This window comes from Odontesthes bonariensis, chromosome 21, assembly GCF_027942865.1.
Source record: "Odontesthes bonariensis isolate fOdoBon6 chromosome 21, fOdoBon6.hap1, whole genome shotgun sequence".
Taxonomy (NCBI): Eukaryota; Metazoa; Chordata; class Actinopteri; order Atheriniformes; family Atherinopsidae; genus Odontesthes; species Odontesthes bonariensis.
Genome location: NC_134526.1, coordinates 6,826,488 through 6,845,631, shown reverse-complemented (window position 1 = coordinate 6,845,631; position 19,144 = coordinate 6,826,488). Strand labels below are relative to the sequence as shown.

General features: G+C 41.0%; 1 protein-coding gene across 1 annotated transcript in view; it reads right to left on the bottom strand.

The window, feature by feature from the left end:
- Nucleotides 1–1,461: 1,461 nt before the first annotated feature.
- svilc (supervillin c) overlaps nt 1,462–19,144 on the bottom strand; it is a 30,889-nt gene continuing 13,206 nt past the window's right edge. The window contains exons 8-33 of the mRNA XM_075453584.1: nt 17,896–18,115; nt 16,129–16,694; nt 15,179–15,302; nt 14,685–14,732; nt 14,517–14,579; nt 13,978–14,052; nt 13,802–13,901; nt 13,642–13,725; nt 13,327–13,522; nt 10,983–11,149; nt 10,247–10,369; nt 10,015–10,151; nt 9,226–9,373; nt 8,953–9,095; nt 8,305–8,480; nt 6,726–6,870; nt 6,157–6,460; nt 5,920–6,071; nt 4,598–4,700; nt 4,310–4,517; nt 4,090–4,223; nt 3,851–4,006; nt 3,319–3,462; nt 3,107–3,219; nt 1,899–2,054; nt 1,462–1,708 (exon numbers count right to left, since the gene is read on the bottom strand). Of these exons, the coding sequence (XP_075309699.1) occupies nt 1,619–1,708; nt 1,899–2,054; nt 3,107–3,219; nt 3,319–3,462; nt 3,851–4,006; nt 4,090–4,223; nt 4,310–4,517; nt 4,598–4,700; nt 5,920–6,071; nt 6,157–6,460; nt 6,726–6,870; nt 8,305–8,480; nt 8,953–9,095; nt 9,226–9,373; nt 10,015–10,151; nt 10,247–10,369; nt 10,983–11,149; nt 13,327–13,522; nt 13,642–13,725; nt 13,802–13,901; nt 13,978–14,052; nt 14,517–14,579; nt 14,685–14,732; nt 15,179–15,302; nt 16,129–16,694; nt 17,896–18,115 (4,075 nt within the window). The 3' untranslated portion in view covers nt 1,462–1,618. The remainder of the gene's footprint in view (nt 1,709–1,898; nt 2,055–3,106; nt 3,220–3,318; nt 3,463–3,850; nt 4,007–4,089; nt 4,224–4,309; nt 4,518–4,597; nt 4,701–5,919; nt 6,072–6,156; nt 6,461–6,725; nt 6,871–8,304; nt 8,481–8,952; nt 9,096–9,225; nt 9,374–10,014; nt 10,152–10,246; nt 10,370–10,982; nt 11,150–13,326; nt 13,523–13,641; nt 13,726–13,801; nt 13,902–13,977; nt 14,053–14,516; nt 14,580–14,684; nt 14,733–15,178; nt 15,303–16,128; nt 16,695–17,895; nt 18,116–19,144) is intronic.

Below are 19,144 nucleotides of genomic sequence, written 5' to 3'. Positions count from 1 at the left end.
AACTCAGTGGACCAATGCAAGACTAGCCGGACTTGTTTACAATCTGTGTGGTTGCTATGATAATAATGGAAAATACAAGATTGAAAGGAAACATACCAAGTTCTTTTAATCGCATTGGTGTCCCATTTGTTCCAGTTTTGGAAAATAAATTGTCTCTTCATCTTGAAAGTTTTAAGCCATCCTTGCAACATGTTTTAGAGATGGCATTGTTAGTCTTAGAGTTCACCACTTTCACTGAACACTCAGTTAATGGGGTGACACAAAATGCTGAGCAGATATTCACGCTTCCCAGAAGATATAGTCTCAAATACGTTAATAACCCTTTTGACTCTTACTCTACCACCCCTGTGAAGTTCAGTTGGTGTATCAACATCTTGGGAATGCCAGGAAATTTGATTTTTTTTTTTTTAAACTTTGTTAGTAAATTAACTTTTTATTTACTAAGTCAAATTTTTAGTATTTATGCATTATACCTAAACTTTTGAAAAGCAAATTGAACACCCATAAGCATCAGCTGCACTTCATATTTAGTGCTAAAAACCAAACGTTATGCTAAATATTAGCATGCTAACTGCGAAATATTACCATGCTAATGTTAGCATGCTAATTCTAGCACTTGTTTTTCCTGTAAAATTTCCAAAAGTCAGTACTGGAACCAAACAGAAAATTTTGTTGTCAATTAAGGAAATACCTTTACATTATAGCTAAATTGTACAGTGTTGCATAGATTTTTTTTTCTTCTATTAAGCTTTGACAATTTGTTCCGAGTATGTCTGTGTATTGCTTTGTTATGATGATGTTTTGAACAGAGTTGATTGAGGTGAAACAGAAATGGCGTGTTGTTTTGGAGCCAGAGGGATGTTATTGGAGCATGTCTACCTGTTCATCCATGCATAGCTAATAGTGAATCCCCAAAGAGCCCTAATAAGGCAGTACCCTTAAACACTGAACACACTGGCCAAGGCAACAGTACACAAGGCACAAAGCTTTGTACAAACAAGCCTGACACACAAATTAACATGTGTACGTAGTATGACAAGCGATTGTAAAATACACAATCATACATTTAGGTGACAATCGTGAAGTAGGGCGAAAAAAAAGCAGTTCTTTTTAATCTTAGTTTATCCAAACTAAGCAAAAACTACGAATCTGAGCATGCACATGTGTTGTCATGGAAAGTTGTCAATCATGGAGGAATCATTTAGCCTTTGTTTTTAGTTGTTTTACATTGTTTATTAGGACCGATCTTCTTTGTAAGCACTCCTTTGTTTTCTCATTCCTATCCAGCGGTTTGTTAATGATGTCTCTCTTTTATTCCCTCTTTAATCTTATCTTTTATTGACTTGTACAGACACAATAATGTCTCATAGGAAAACTGTTTTTTTGTTTTTTTTTTGCTTTTCCCCGTATGGTTTCTACAGAGAAATCCATTTCCAATAAAAAGTTCATACACACTCATACTAATTTGACATAAATAAAAGTGTTTTTTTTCTCTTTTTATTACGTTGTGAGCAGTCCTTTGTGCAACAACATGGCGCAAATATACCTGCGTAATTCTCCTTTTACAGCAAAGGAGGAATCCCAGATACTGGAGTATCACTCAACCTTTACTTGAGCTCTAACAAAACAGTCCTTTGCTTTTCTTCAGATCAACTTGCTTCCAGGTTGGGAGGGAGGCATATTCATCTCTCTTCATTTCCAAAATAGTCTGAAACAGAATTGCAGTGATTTATTAGTAGAAATCAGTTTATGAAAAGAAAACGTTAATCCTGAAGCTCTAACTAAACTTCCTGAAAGCTTTTAATTAGTTTTAATTAGTACGTTCTGGAGAACACTGCAGCCTGCTGGTTGAAATATGTCTCTACACTGCTGCTGCTGCTCCTCCTCCATCAGTTTACCTGGAAATCCTGGTCAGAAAGGTAGACCTCCAGGTGTTGGGGGTCCACTCCTTCGGGTAAAGGACTCCGCAGCAGCTCCTCAAGAGGGTATTGGGTCTTCATGAGCTGGGCCAGGGCGTCCTGCACCAAGGTCAGCTTCACTTGCCCTTGATCACCCTGACGCACATCAAATATGCAGTGAAAGGTGAATATGACACGGTAATTCTCTTTTAACTGGACTTCCCAAAAAGAGCATTAAACATTTGCAGCTCATCCAGAACGCTGCTGCTGGAGTTTTAACCCAGACTAAGAGATCTGAACACATCGCAGCAGCTTTAAAATCTTTACTCTGGCTTCCAGTCAGTCACAGAATAGATTTTAAAAGCCTGCTGATGGTTTACATCTGTGATATGTTCAGAGAATATAAGCCCAGCAGAGCTCTCAGATCCAAGGACTCAGGTCAGCTGGTCCAGTCCAGAGTCCAGACTAAACATGGAGAAGCAGCATTTAGCTGTTATGCTGCAAAAAAGTGGAACAAACTGCCAGTGGAGATTAAACTTTCACCAAATGGAGACATTTTTAAATCCAGGTTAAAAACATTTCTGTTCTCATGTGTCTATGCATGAAATCTGCACGATATCTTTGAATTTATCTAGACTGTTGCTTGTTTTTAAATTCATTTAAATTATTCTATTTGTTTCTCTTTATACTCTTTTATGTATTTTTAATGCTTCTTACACTCCCCGCTGCTTTTATTTTATGTAAAGCACTTTGAAATGTGCTATACAAATAAATTTGATTTGATTTATTTAATATTGATCTGTCAAAGTATAAGATTTGATCTATGCAGCCAGGAAGCAGTAAATATCCACAATAATTAAGGCTGTTATTAAGTGAGATCCTGGTGTCGTTTCCTCATGAATGCTTTGTTTTCATCCTGTTCACAACCTTTTGAAGTAGGGCCAAATTCCATGGCATAGCGAAAAAGAATCATTGCAGGTTTTATTGGCTGATTTTTAAGAGTGTTTTTTACTTCTGTGATGCTCGGATAAAAATAAAAGACCAGAACATGTTGAGGAATATTTAGTCAAACCGTTTGAAGCGGTGAGTCACACAACTCGCTCGGTGCTCTTCGGAGATGTGCAGCAACCCTCACACACGTGTGCTACACAGTAACTAGCCTCCGTTCTGGATGGAAAGCCTGATGATGTAACTCCGTGTGTTTGTACCTGTGTGTGAGGTCCGAGGCTCCTCTCCCAGCGGGGGAAGACATTCGTGAAGGTGAGAGGTTCTGACCCCTCAAAAATGAGGTAGGCCAGCGGGGGCCTCCTCGGGTTTAGCTCTGGGACGCAGAGTGGGAAAAGCACATTTATTAGCTCAACAAATTGCTGTTAATGGCCTTGTCTTTTTAGGCACAACCCCGTGAACGTTTTCCTCTGACCTTTGCAGTACTGCAGCGCTGTCTGCATGGCACATTTCCTCTCATTATACCAGAGGCTCCAGGCTGAAGCAGAGCTTTCTGTCTGCTCAGGCTGACCTCGCTGCCACAGGTAGACCTCCAGTCGGTTGTCAAGTAGAAACAAGGCTGATGATAAAATGGCAGAAATTTGGACAATTAGCTGGAGTCACATTCAGTTAAGTTAGATTAATGTTTGAGTTTTAGCAGCGAGAAGAAAAAAAGATTAAGTAAAGAAAAATGCAGACTTTAGATAAGTAAGTTCTGATTTTAGCTGTATTATGTCCATGATAACGGAGCATGAAAATGTGCTAAACTACCAATTTTAAGATGAATAATTCAAGTTGCAAGCTCCGTATCAATCCAATTTTTGTTTTGTCAGAAATTATTAAGCTCAAAAGCAGAAACACACTTTAATTCTTTCTATTTTATTTAAATATAAGCCATACAAGTTATGTAAACTGGATTTGAAATGAAAAAAAATAATAATAATTCTCCATTTCCTGTGCGTTTTCACCTGGTTGTGGTGCTGAGTACAGGCTCTCCTGGGCGAAAGGCATTGCCATCACGACATCTGGCACGCGCATCCGACTCTGGAGCTCCTTGGCCTGAAATCTTCCGGAGGAGGCACTCAGATGGAAGAGCCGAGGTGTGAAGTTATACTTTCCTGGATCTACCAGAAGACAAAAGTTTACCCTCTTACTGTGGTTTGAGCTCAGTTGAGAAAGAAACCCAAAGTGTTGTGTCATGTTGCACCTTGCAGCATGCAGTCATAGGCCTTTCTGTCCATCTGTCCCAGTGCTGACCAGAAGTCTGCAGGCTCTGAGCCTTCCTCCACTAAATGCACCTTCAAGGGACTACTTTTACTGAGACCCAGCTCTGGTGGACACCTGACACACATATAAACATATAAATGGAAAGCTAAGCACTTAAGCTGCGCTGCATCAGAAGAACATTCGGAAAACGTGTTTCTTACATTTGACTCAGACGCTCCACTGCCCTCTTGCTGACTTCTCTGGTGCTGCTGTGAGCTTTGCAACCAGTCCAGAGATACAGCTCCCTCTGCTGACTGTTCAGCAGGACAACAGAGCCCCGCGACCTCAGGCCTGCGCAGCAGCAATCGACCTCTAAGAGCAAACCTTCCTCTGGGAGCTCCCCCCGCACACAGAACAGACGCCACCCTGCTGCAAGAAACACAGGCGAGTCAGTTTAGATGGGGAAATGTGGAAATTGGAGGTCTCACTTAAAACAGATTTTACTGCACCTGCATTGGTGGAAGCTTCCTCTCGCTTTCCCTTATGGATAACCAGGCCGCCCTGGAAAAGCTGCAGGAAACAGGGGGGTTCCTTTCCCTGAGGAACAACCACCTACACAAACAACACAAGAAATACGACCCTAAACAACAGTTATGGAAACGCTGCTCGTTTAAAAATGTACCATTCAGACAGAGTCCTGGAGCTACGATAGGCCCTTTGCACAGTTAAATATCCCAGATCTATTTAGCTGTAAGCAACCTTTTACTGCACTGAACACACTTTCTGCACATTCAGTGCTATAAAATGTTCCAATGAACATTTTTTCCAATGAAAAACTATATTTTCTTGCACTTCTCTTTATGTATAGCGATGGTATGTAAGTTCTGTACAATATGAAGTTACACTAAACTTTAATGTTTCACAAGAAAGCACCAAAGTGAAAATTTTTCCACATTTACTGCTCATTCAGACCTTCACTGGCATTACTGTATGCTGCAGCTGTGCATGAGTAGACAATAAACGTACCTGTGACTAGGGCTGGGCGAGTTAACTCATTATTATCGCGTTAACTCGTTAATTACTTAACGTCGCTAAATATTTTATCGCGCATTAACGCAGATTTTTTTTCTTTTTTTTTTTTTTAATTAAAAAAAAAATGGGGGGGGGGGGCTTTTGTGCCTTTAATGGATAAGAAAGTTCAGAGAGACAGGAAGCAGGGGGCAGAGAGAGGGGGAACGACATGCAGCACAGGGCTGTAGCCTACAGCCTCTTGTACATGGGGCGCCACGGACCACCCCTGTTTTATTATTCATTTTATTATTGTAAAAGTCTGTTGCTCACAGGCTTTTATTTTGTAAAAGTCTGTTGCTGTCTGCTGTGGAACAGGAAAAGAAAGTAATCGGCGAATCCACCAAACATGGAGAAGGGTACGGAACTTTTACTCGGCCATTTTCATTTTAAAGTTCTTCCAGACGGCGGAGTCGACAGAACCAAAGTCATCTGTAAACACTGCCAAGTTGAATTGTCTTCTCAGCGTAGTAGTTCCAGTCTAAAATATCACTTAAAGGCAAAACACACAACTGATAGCAGCAAGTCATTCAAGGAAACAGACAGTGGAGCGAGGCTTCTACATAAAAACTACAGAAAGATGCTGATGTTAAAAGTGTGTTTGCACAACAAATGTTATGGCACTTTCATTCATATGGCAGCACATTTAAAATAAAACTAAATGCTAAAAGCTATACACTACTTTTGGATTCATTTTTGGGAATCATTTAGGGAAATCATGTGATTAATTAGATTAAACATTTTAATCGTTGCCCAGCCCTACCTGTGACTCTTCATGGTTGTTCATCCCGATGGACAGGAAAGACGCCGTGTCCCGTCCACTGGCGCTGGACTGTCGGCCTCGCCACAAGAAGAAGGCAGTGTTTTCCTTCGATCCTGGAGTCCTCCCATCCTCATCCGGGCTGATTATATCATCTACAACAGGCAGATCAGATTACAAAGCCAGTATTGACAGTTCCTACTTCATGGAATGTGAAACACGATGATGACGCTCACTGACCGACAGCGTTGATGCTGTAGGTCCAGCGGACGACGTAGGAGTCTCCTTCATGAAGCTGCCCGGTGCTCTCCACTGGGACTTCACTGTCATCAAAGTCCTGAACGTGCCATGTGTCCACGGCAACGGTGTTCAGCTCCATCTGATGCCCCGCCTCCAGGGTGATGACGCCGCGACCTCTCTGGACGTCGACCCCTGCCAGCACAGTGCTGACACCGCTGTCCCCTTCCATCAGCTCACCCAGCACGAGAGCTTTGGCATCGCAGGGATTCAGGAGGTCTAATGATGGAGACTCAGGCGGGGTCGACTATGAGGAGAGACAACAGACAGAACTACAACTGATCTGATCTGTTATCAGCAATATGTTGTATTCTGGATTATTCTAATATTTCAAGGCAGTCAAGTTTGGAGAAATGTCTGGTTTTGTCCCCGAATCATGTTTGAGATGGACAGACTTTCCCACAGTCTGTTGCTTTCCCCAGCGGTGAAATAACTGTGAAGGTGGCCGGTCTAGATCTGTGAATAATGTGTTTGCAGCATGGCACTCTGAACCACCCAACTGTGAGATTAACCTTTGTTTCATCCCTCAATGGAGCGTCTTCATCTGCGCCGCCACCTCCGCACGTCCAGCCCTGAAACTTCTCCCTGAACAGAGACGTCTCGCTGTGCTCAGACACCACGGCGAGCAGAGCCCAGCTGGGACGGCCTTCTCCCCTCCTGAGGACAACATTGTGACACCATATATTAGTGTGAACATAATCGTAGACTGTAAACTGAATCATTTTAACCCTAAAACAACATATCAAATGTGTAAAAGCGAGACATCTTCTTTATTTTGCCTCTCTGTTACATAACCTCTCTTTTTATTGCCACTCTGCCAGTGTTTGGAGCTCAGCTAGAGATGAATGTTGACCAATCCTCGCCTGATACAGGACTTCAGCTGTTCAACGGATCAGGATCTTTGAACTTAAATGTGTGGATGCAGCAACAAATTGTGTTCTCAGAGATAATTCTAAGCCTATAGTGGTTTCTATTGCAAAATTGTGTCTTTTTATAATGCAGTGCTGCCAGAGAGATTAGTCAGCATGAACACGTTTTCTGTTTTTATTAAGCTTTCTATGATGCAATCCCCAAATGTCACACTGAGAAAAGTATTTCTACATAGTCTTTCGCTCCTCAGACATACTCTGCCTCTTTAGGGAGCTTTTTTTATTCCAAGTCATGTTACTGACCCGTTGCCCTTTAACAGAATTAGTTGTGAAATGCTCCACCAGCTGTTTATTACACTAAAAGTTCCAGTTGTTTGCTGCGTGATCCTATTCTTAGTTTTGTGCCGTCTTGGCAGCAAATACATAGCGAACACTGGAAAAAATGCCCCTCCAAAAATAAGTAAAAAAAACAACAAATACAAGACGTTTTTGCTTGAAATAAGCAAAGAAATCTGCCAATGGAACTAGTGAAAATCGGCTTGTCAAGATTTCTTGAAATAAGATGTGATATTTAGGACTTTTGAGTTAAAAGTGATCTTGAAATTAGCTTAAAAACCTCTTAAAATTTTTTTTAAAAAAGCTTGTTTCATATGATATGTGACTCAAAACAATTTGTTTTCAAGACTTTTTCACTTAACAAGATATTCAAGATGTATTGTATTAAAACAAGTCCCTATATCTGGCTGAAATGGTACTTGTTAGGCAGTTGTGTCTTATATTAAGTGTAATGAGATACACAATGAGACAAATATACTTGGTAAGATTTAGATTTTTTCCAGTGAATTCATCTTTTTATTTTATTTTTTTAAACATTCCCTTGCGGTTTTCGTCCACTTGTTTTGTTTTTTTAACAACTGTCTTTTGCCAGCTGTTGTGTGTCAGTAGGCAGACAGCTGGCAGCATGCAGGGATTTCACAGCATGAGAAAACACTGCTATCTGCTGCAAACTGTGAAATAACAGAACATTTTATCCCTACAGTATCAGTCCGAGGCTGCAGTGGATTTTAGAGTGATTTCATTTCACATTCAGGGGCATAACACAACTGTGTTCGGTGAGGAAAAACAGACACCGACTTATATTATGAAGAATTTAGTGTTATTTTTCAGTGTTAAGTCTGCGCTAATACTTTTACTTATTTCATTGCCTGCAGTGTGGACGCACAGCTGAATGCTGGGGTTACGCTGAGTGGGATCCAGTGGGTTGACTCGACAGTTGCTGTAGTCATACGGTCCGACCCACACTTGGTGAGTAAGCTGCAGAGCAACATTCCTCCTCCTGAGGGAAACATCCTGACCATGCCACAGATACACCTCGCTGCCGAAATCAAACACCAGGGCCTGGAAACAAAAACACGAGACACCAGCAGCCCCAGTGAGTTATTAACCTTGTAGCACCCACAGTTGCAGATATGCAACAAGCTTTTTATTTATTTACATTATATTTTTATTTACATGATTACATTATTTGATTTTTTAAATTTACATACATTATTTACATTCATGTGTAATATTTTTTTACATTACATTTTATGTGCCGACAGTTGTCACAGCAATCATTTTCTTGGGTCAGTGAATTACACTCTGCTTTGCGGTGGTCTGTTCTAAAATGATCAAAAATAGCCCAAATCCAAAAAAATTCCAAAAATATTGGTTTATTTCCACCCAAAAAGATGCAAGAAGAGCCAAAATGATTTTTTCAATGATTATTCATATGCTTGGGTGCTACAAGATTAAACCCCTCCTGAAGTTTGAATCATCCCAAGTTTGAGAAGCAGCGCACGGAACAGAAATGAGAATCTGAGACCCTGACCTCTGTGGAGCCCAACAGGGAGCTGCTGGGGATGGAAGCCCAGGCCTCATGAGGCACCAGCCTGTTGTCCACCAGCCTGTACACACAGTTGGACTCCACCACTCCCTGCTCAAAGAGCTCATCCTCCTCTGGTGCACCAGCTCCTGAGGGGAGAAACAATCAAACAATGGTTTTAATGGTTTGTACATCACATATTAACCGTGTCTGTTGCAGTACACATAATTGTATGATTAGCTTATAATTGATGCGTATAAACTGTATACACATTTGGACCTCTGTACTGTGTTCTTCCCCCCAGGAGACTCCAGAAGTCTGCAGCCACACTGCCGTCAGAGTTCAGGCCCTCCTCCAGGTGGACAACCTGCGAGGCCAGACAGCCAAGATCCCCCCTTCTCTGGATGATGGAGGCCAGCTCTGAAGCCTGAAGAACAAAATGTTGTAATCCCACTCTCAAAGGGGCACATGGTAAATATGTGCTTTACCAACATGATTCCACACTGCTTCAATAATGTTGAGGCTCCATCAGACCTGTTGCCACTGATTTTCAGCCCACTTCGTGTGCCATTTGGCATGCACTGGAAAAAATCAAAGTCTTACCAAGTATATTGGTCTCATTTCTAGTCCAAATATCTCATTACACTTAATATAAGACACAACTGCCTAACAAGTACTATTTCAGCCAGATATAGGGACTTGTTTGAAGACAATACATCTGGAATATCTTGTTAAATGAAAAAGTCTTGAAAACAAATTGTTTTGAGTCACATATCATATGAAACAAGATTTTTTTCCATTTGAAGAGGTAAAAGTCCTCTCAAAAGTCCTAAATATCACATCTTATTTCAAGAAATCTTGACAAGCTGATTTTCACTAGTTCCATTGGCAGATTTTTTTTGCTTATTTCAAGCAAAAACGTCTTGTATTTGTTGTTTTTTTTACTTATTTTTGGAGGGGCATTTTTTCCAATGTGTATACACTCAAGTCCTGCAATTCTACGGCGACATAAGTTTATCATGAACATAGAAAGAAGATCACAGCACGTTTTTTTGTCTTCATTGATACCTTGGCTCTCTCCTGCTCGTTGGCAAACTCTCCATTCCACACAATGCAATGCTCCGGAGCGACCAGCAGGAAGCAGTCTCCACTGTTCAGAGACGGTGCCGAGGGCTCGACCAGCCGGACCTGGACATCCCGCCTACCTGTCATCATAACAGACACTTGTTAAAAATAATAAATAAATCACCGGAGCACTCACTGATCATCCCACACAGAGAGGAACAAAATGCTCCCTGACCTTTGATGTGAACGAGCATCAAGCTGCTGAAGGGAGGGGAAGAGTTGGCCGTCTCAGCGTGCGAGGAGCAGATGAAGTCAGATGAGACCGGATGGGAATCTGCTTCAGAAGGGTTCATACACTCTGCAGAGAGTCAGGAATACACATGATGTAGATGATCATCTGTTTACTCCCCTTGTCCTACGGGTAAAAAATGACTCGCCCTACCAAAGCCCCAAAATAAAGCAACTTAATTGAATTTTAAATCCAAAATCTATTTTGCATTTCGAAACTACCTGTTATTTATCTATTCAACTCAATTCAATACATTTTTTATCATGTATTTTTTGTTACACAATACAAAAAGACAATCACCAGTTTACAGGATTACACTTTTTTTTTATTACCACAAACCAACTGTCAGTTGGACCAACAGTTTTCTTGTTTTCTTTTACATAATAAAGATTTATTATTGATATTATATAAATGTGAAGTAATTACTTCTGAATTAATTATATTGAAAGGTAAAAGGGTCAAAAATGACCCATAAGACAATCTTTGTACCCTAGTGGTGTACAGCACACATGGAAACATAAACAAAAATAAAATATGACTTTTTCTAATGTCCCTTTAGGAAAAATCATAAAATTTCAAGTTGGAAAAAGATAGTTTAAGGTATTTTTTCTACAGCTAAACATGGTAGTGGCTCACTTTTGACCCGCAAGACAACAGGAGGGTTAAAAGAAAGTCCACTCACTTTTCTCTGCTTGCTGCCTCTCCTCAGTAGCCGTGTTGACTCTTTCCCCCATGTAGTCCTGCCTGATGTCTTCTCTGGCCGCCAGAGCCCTCAGAGGGTTCCTTGAGCCCTGAGTCCGCCGGGACGGACGCACCGCTCGCCTGTGCTCCGCGACTGCCGAGGTCAGTCTGCACACAGACACGGCATGAACATATACAGACAATCCAGAGATCCCACCTTCTTTTATCCGTGAGGATCCTCTGAAGTGTGCTGACATTTCGAAAAGTCAGTCAAGTTCAGTCTTATTGTTCAAATTAAGAAAATCTGCAGTCCAAGAGTCTGATAACCAAAGATTTAAGACATATGCATCATTCAAACCTTTAAAACCTTGCGTTGCAACAACGTTTTCAACACATTTCTTTAGAAAATATTGATTAACACGAGGGCAAAATTGGCAATTGATATAAGTTTGAAGGCGAAACCTCTTAAATGGGTTTTATTTCTGGTTTCTTCAGAGGCAGAGGAGGTTGATAGATTAAAACGAGGCCTACGGTCTTAAAGGATTCATGAAAAGGATCTTTTAAGCATCTCTGAAGATAGTTAGTAGTTAGGAAAATGGTGTGTTTTACTACAATTTAGTATTTGCCCAAAAACTCAAGAAGAATTCATAAAATGTGATAATTTGTTTTAAACCACTCAATGATTGATACAACTATTTTAAATTATTCGGTCATATGGGAGAAAACTAGCAGTCGTGATGGTATTTCTCAATATTTCCACAATTCTTATAAACAATCTATTGCTCACTGGGCAGCAGCTATTAGCTTCAGTTTGATTTAAAGAAGTTAAAAAATGCTCCAAGTTGACAGTTAAATCCTGTTTTTTGATGATAGAAAGAGTAATAATATGCAATAACAGAATATATAACCAGTATTCCTATAGCACAGGTAAGAATAAAACCACAACTCATACAAAATTAAGTGTCATAATTATCACATCACGTCAAATAAATCCAATGATGTATTAATCAATCAACAGTAAAGAAAAAAAACAAAGCAATTATAAACATATAGGATCCCCAAATTCTCTGCTTCAAATTGAACTCATTTGTGATCCTGAACCATGTTTTAATGGAGAAACATCAGAAATGATTTAACACACTGGAGCATTTATAGCATTAGCTCAAACATCACTCTGTCAACATGTGCATGCAGATGTGAAAGACAAATATATTGGCTCAAAGGCTGAATCTCAGCTTTCTGTTACGATTAAAAAAAGTTATAAATTGGGGAATATGTTACTTGAAATAAGCAAAATCATCTGCCAACAGAACAACAAAGTCAAATTGTCTTGCCTCAGTTACCTTGAAACTAGAGAACAGGCTTAAAACAAGTACATTTGTCCAGTTACTACGAACATATCTAAGAATAATTTGCAGTTTTGTTCTGTTTAAGGACCAAAGTGCTGATGTAAGTGAAATGCTCTCTCGGATAAAAACATCCCGGGAAGAAGAAATATCTTGTCAGATAAAAAATAATCATACGTTGGCTTGATTTAAGATATTTCTTCTAGGGCTGGGCAACGATTAACATTTTTAATCTAATTAATCAAATGATTTCCCTGATTAATCACGATTAATCGCATTTGTACGCAAAATCCAAAAATGAATTCAAAAGTAGTGTATAGCTTTTAGCATTTAGTTTTATTTTAAACGTGCTGCCATATGAATGAAAGTGCCATAACATTTGTTGTGCAAACACACTTTTAACATCAGCATCTTTCTGTAGTTTTTATGTAGAAGCCTCGCTCCACTGTCTGTTTCCTGTTGTGTGTTTTGCCTTTAAGTGATATTTTAGACTGGAACTACTACGGTGAGAAGACAATTCAACTTGGCTGTAAATGCAGGTTTTTTTTTAAAATTTATTTTGGAATACGTGCTTTTATGTTGAAAAAAGTAAAACAGGAAGTAGCGCCAGTTAGCTCAGTGAGCTTCACACAGAGACCGAGGAGCACCTGTATCAGTGATGTCCAACTCTAAAATGAAAATGGCCGAGTATAGGTTCCGTACCCTTCTCCATGTTTGGTGGATCCGCAGCAGAAAGCAACAGACTTTTACAATAATAAAACCTGCGTTAATGCGCGATAAAATATTTATTGGTGTTAAATGATTAACGCGATAATAACGAGTTAACGCGCCCAGCCCTAATTTCTCCAAAATTAGATTTCAGTTTTTTGCATCAATTGTAGTGAAATGCACCTTTGTGGCACCTCTTGTAGTTTTGGTTTTACCTAATTCTCTGACACAACAACACATGCTGCTGCCTTTTTCTTCCACCTGCATCCTAATCGTGTAATCTTTACTCACATGGGTGCGTTGCTCTGGCAGAGGACGGCCAGGTCCTGCTCACCCTCTGAGGCAGAAACGCCGCCGCAGGGTGTGGGGACGCAAGCAGGAGGACACTGACCACCACAAAAAGCTCCATCTACCGTGTTGGATGCATCAGCAGGCGTCTCCTCCTCGACCTCCTGTGAAGGCTCAGTGAGCGATGCGCTCTGTGGGGCTACAGTGGAGACACACTTATGAATAATTACACAAATATATATATATATATATATATATATATATATATATTCATCTTCTAAACTCGGCCCTGTATTTATTGGCTTAAGCTGCTCTTACCTTCATACAAGCATGTCGGAGCTTCAGTAACGTGGGTCTTCTCACAAGACGTATCAATGCTGTCTGACTCGGGAAATCCGAGACCTGGAGGTTGCAAACACAGAAAGATAAACATAAATCCAGCAGACTGAAGAGTGAAAACCAGAGGGGCCAAACTCACCTCTCTTGGCACCGAGTTCATCCTCCTGCTCTTTGCTTTCCTGCTGTGTTTTCCCCTCTTCACCTTTGTCCTCCTGAAGCTCGTGTTCTGCTCCTTTAGCCTGCACAGTGCAACAAATTGACCCATAAGGACACAGATGATCTCCTATAAGCAATGAAAAAGCAGGCCTGTATCACCTTCTGTCTCCACTGAGGCTGAGTCGGGTTCTTTGTGGGGGAGAAGACCTCTTGAGCCTCAAATGACAGGTTAGTCTGAGGAAGAAGTGGAAACAAAACACACGGATAATGACAGGGGGCTTCTGTAATGTAGGGCGGGAGACTCATTTGGAGATGTGCACGATCAAAGGAAAACAAAGAACGAGGCATCAAACAAACATGTCAAGTACAAGAGGTTCAAATTTGACCAAACAAAAGTCTGGAAATTACAAGTTCAACAGAACTTTGAGCGTGAAACGAAACACCTGTAACATCTCACATACAGAAGCACAGCTTTGATGCAAAAAATAACTCCTTAGGTGACAGAGATTGCTCATAGCACGAGTGAAACTTCACACATCAGCTGCAAAAAAATAAAAAAATAAATAAAAAAATCACATCCACCTGTTTGTGTGGGATGACAACGACAAAAACAAAAGAAAACTTCTCACTGCATTCAAAACACTCCAAAAGAAAAAGAAGCAGCGATTAACCTGCCATGCAGCGGCTCACACAATTACCTGATTGAAACACATGATATATTGGGGCGTATTGATAGAATAGACAGAGGCAAAGACAGGCTCCTGGGAGAGAAGAGACATGAGGAGGCTAAAGCTGTTTAAAAGTAGTCTACATTTTCATGATGGGGATCAAGGAGGATCAGTGGACTTTGAATCATTAGAGCTTACCCAGCAGTGAGGGCCGACTCTCTCCAGATTAGGGTTTTGGGATCCTTCCTACAAAAAAATAACATGAGGGCAGAATAAAATTAAAATCACAAAAACATCAAATGAGGCACAAAGTAACAGGATAGATAAACGGTCCAATGTTTAACCACCAAATAATCAGTCTGTTTACTGTCTACAGCAACTATGGTAGTCTGAATATATTATCAAGAGATTTAGCACATAGCAAAGCTAAGAAGGCTACTGTTAAGAGATGCCGGATCAGGTTTCAATGGCATGACAAACAGCCAAATCCAACCACCATATAAATCTAAATCTGGCAGGAAGGATGAACCCACTAACCTCCAACACCACAAGGAGAATGTGTGCTAGTGGTCTGTAATCCTTTAACCATTTTAAACAGAAACATTAGCTTGAATCTCCAGTTGTTTTTCCTGCTTGCTCGATGGCATTAAACGGGAGGTAGGAGGTAAAAGGCATCAGTTTCTGCTTCTTACTTTACGTCTGCTTGTGTTGGTGGTCTCCTGCAGTTCAGGTGTGCAGTCTGCAGGGACGACCTGAACATCCTCTGCGGCGGTGTTCTCTTCCTCCACCTTCATCTCACGCTCTTGCTCTTCTTGCCTTTTTGACAGATACATCACAATATGAACCATAAATAAATAAATTACGGCAAAAATCGTTTTTTTAAACAGTGATGATGGGTAATATTTGTATGGTCGACCTCTATAAAGCGAATATTCTTTCTATAATAATAGAAAATAATAACAGGGTGCTTGCTCTTTTTCCAAATTAAAATTCCAGACTTTTTTTAAAACTGATACTTTTCTTCCCCAAGACCTTAACTTTATGTACTTGTAACTTGTGTGCCTACTGCCTACTTCATTGGGTGAGATTGTACCAACTGTGTTTATTAGAAATGTTCATTTTTATAGGCTAGTATTCAATGAACAAATGTATTATTCATAGTAAATTATGCTTTTACTGATGAAAATGTTTCAAAACATGAAAATCACAAGGACATGAATTTCACATCAAACAAGTGTCACAAAAACTATCTATAAAAAAAAATGAATGGATGGATGAATGTATGTAGAAATCAGTCTCTTCACTCACATCTCATCCCATTAGGCTAATACAGTACGTGACCAGTTAGTAAAATTATAGTTTTATAGCCTACCTTCCTATTTCTCATTTCACAATGCCTTTGAGCATACTGTAAAATTCTACCATACATTTATTTTCCATACTTTATTAAGACTTTCACACAAAATTCAAGACTTTTCAAGGTCTGGAAAACAGTGCTTCAAAATTCCATACTTATTAAGACTTTCAAGACTTGCGCAAGCACCCTGAATAATAATATTCTTCTATACATTTCCAGACTATCGTAATCAGAGCAGAAGATACAGTCCATATCAGCACATCGAGCTTTTTTTACTGGACTCACAGGACTCTCGCAGCCGTGTCCAAACAGTTTCCCACAGAGGAAAAGTCCTGCTCCTGTGGGGAGGCTTGGCAGGGCCTCTCCTCCTGAGGAGCGTCCTGCTCTGATAAGGCTCTTATTGGTACGCAGGCATTATTTTCCCTCCTGTTTCGAGACCTCTGCCTCCAGGGAGCCGCAGTCACCGAGCCTCCCTCCGCACCCGAAGCCTCGCATCTCCGTCTCCGCGGTGCTGCAGAGACGTCCTGCCTCTCGGTGACGTCCACCCCGTGCATCTCTGCTTCTTCGCTGCTTCCACCGTTCTGTTCATGACCGAGCGGGGCGTCCATCAGGCCGCCCTCCGTTCTGCTCCACCCCGAGCCTGCAGAGCGGCTCTTCTTCAGGATTCCTTTCAAACTCGACTCAGAGCTGTAACCCTGCAGGTCGTGCTCTGTGGACCCTGGTCCAGCGTCGGGTTTTGGTTGTGAGAGACGCACCTCACTGGGCTTCAGGTTGACGGACGAGGTCTGCTGTCTGTCGGACAGACGACGAGACAAACTGAAGGCGGGGAGCTGAACGGGACCTTTTTGAAGCTAAAGAAAGACAAGAACGTGACAAACATTTCAAAAGCAAAGCAGCTTCTTTTTTTCCATTTGTCTCATTGATTATGGAGCATGTGAGCATTTTACTTTCTTTCCACTACTTAGTAGAACCTTTTCCATTATGGTTGGTGACCTTTCCTCTTCCAGTGCTACTCTCTCCTGTGGAGTCCCTCAAGGATCTATTCTTGGCCCTATCCTCTTCTCATTGTACATGCTAGCACAACCAATTATAGCCTTTTTTTCCACTGTTATGCAGACGATTTACAAATTTATCTACCATTGAAGTCAAATAGTAACAGAGCACAATGTTCTTTGTTTAATTGCATTGCTGCTATTAAGCAGTGGTTGACCAAAAATCTTCTTCATTTAAATGATGACAAAACTGAATGCATTGTCTTCAAAGCTTAGTTCAACCGTCAGAAATCTGGGAGTGACCTTTGACCTTTGATCTGAGGTTGGACAAACAAATTAATCAGGACTAGTTTTTTCCAGCTGCGTCTCTTGGCCAAAGTTAAAATGTTTTTAAGTCGTCATGACCTTGAGAAAGCCATCCACGTCCTAATAAGTTCAAGGTCAGACTATTGCAATGCGCTTTATGTTGGCATCTCCCAGTCTTCTCTCAGCCGCCTTCAGCTGGTGCAGAACGCTGCTGCCCGTCTTTTAACCAACACCAACAGACGTGTGCACATCACTCCTGTTCTTAACTCCCTCCATTGGCTTCCTGTCCTTTATAGAACTGATTTTAAACTTTTAATGTTGGTTTTTTTAAGCTCTTAACGGCCTCGCCCCATCGTATTCATCTGAGCTTTTAACAGTCCTGGTAGAGCTCTGAGGTCAACAGATCAGTTTCTGCTGGAAGTGCCCAGGTCAGAATACAAACCCTGGGGCCTTTTCCCAAAGCTGCCCCCAGGCTCTGGAATAAGCCCCCCGTCCAGCTGCGTCTTATTTCTGACCTGGGCCTAAAAACCTACTTATTTAGGATGGCTTTTGATATGATAATGATGACACTTTTATCTTAATCGATTTTGTTGTATTTTGTTGCTTTCACTGTTTCTTTTATTGTTTTTACTTCTTCTTCTCTTTATTCATTACCGGCTGTAAAGCACTTTGGTACACCGTAAGGATTGTCTGTAAAGGGCTGTATAAATAAAGTATATTTACATTTACATTAACTTAGTATTTTCCAACTCACCAGACTGACCTCCTCCACAGTGATGGGCTGCGTGCGATATCGAGCCCCCTTCTGCCTTCGTCTCTCCGGGGGCCCATCGGTCAGGCTGGGCCCCTGCTTCGTGGGCAGGGACAGGTTGTTGAAGAGGGCCAGCTTCTCACTCATGCTCATCTTGCAGCTTTCATCGCTGTCTTCGACTGATTCAGTCTGCACAGAATGGTCCTCCGCTGGTGTGGGAACGCTGCAGGAAACAAAAAACAGACAAACATGCACATTAGTCTAATATTTCTGATGTTTCTTAAGCCTCTGTGTCACTGATCTGTTTTGGGAGTCTGCCTGAAAAAGACAATGAGTCACATCGCTGCTCTGGGCGCCATGTTCCTTCAATGCCATGAACCCATTTCACACTGTAGTTTATTTTTAATCCAACACACTCCATCCTGCAGCTGGTAATACAACTGTAGAGCACCAAATGTTCATCTGAAAATAGTCTCCACTGAATGTACAATTTAATTCTGTCCGAGTGCTTTAAATCAGACCAGGAGCTACTACCGAGGTTTACTTTCCAACCGCTTAGAAGCATTTGCATTATCATGCAAACGTGTTGGCTTACCTCATTTCTTTATATATTGACAAGAAAACAGGAAATGTGCAAAAAAATAACGGAAATACACTGTGTAAGGCAAAAAAAACAAGAAGTTTGGACCATTCTAACAAGCTTGAGAGTGAATATCTGGTCTGAGGCCTGAACCCTCTCAGACGAGCTTTCTGTCCTTTCTTTAAGGAGTCTTCAGGAATAGTTCTCCAGGCTTCTTGAAGGACATCCCAAAGCTCTTCTTTGGATGTGGGCTGCCTTTTGTTCCGTGTTAAGAACGGCTTCTTGACAGCCACCCTTCCATGGAGCCCATTTCTGATGAGGCTTGGGCCAACAGCAGATGGATCAGCTGAAGGTCCAGATGCATCTCTCAGCTCCTGTGTCAGGTCTTTGCTGGATGTTTTCCTCTTTAAGGACATCACTTTCAGATCCTGTTCATCTGCTGGAGATAGTTCTTTAGGCCTGACACTTCTTCTTCTGTCCTCCACTTGTCCAGTTTCCTCAAATGTTTTAAGGACACGCTGCACACCATGCTGAGATATGCCAAGTTTTCAGCTAACAGCTCTTTGGGAATCACCTTGTTGCTGCAGAAATCCTGTTTTCTGTCTGTCACACTGTGTTATCTTTGCTGTTTTTCACAGTTGCAGCTAAAGAAATGGGAACAAATGATGTGTC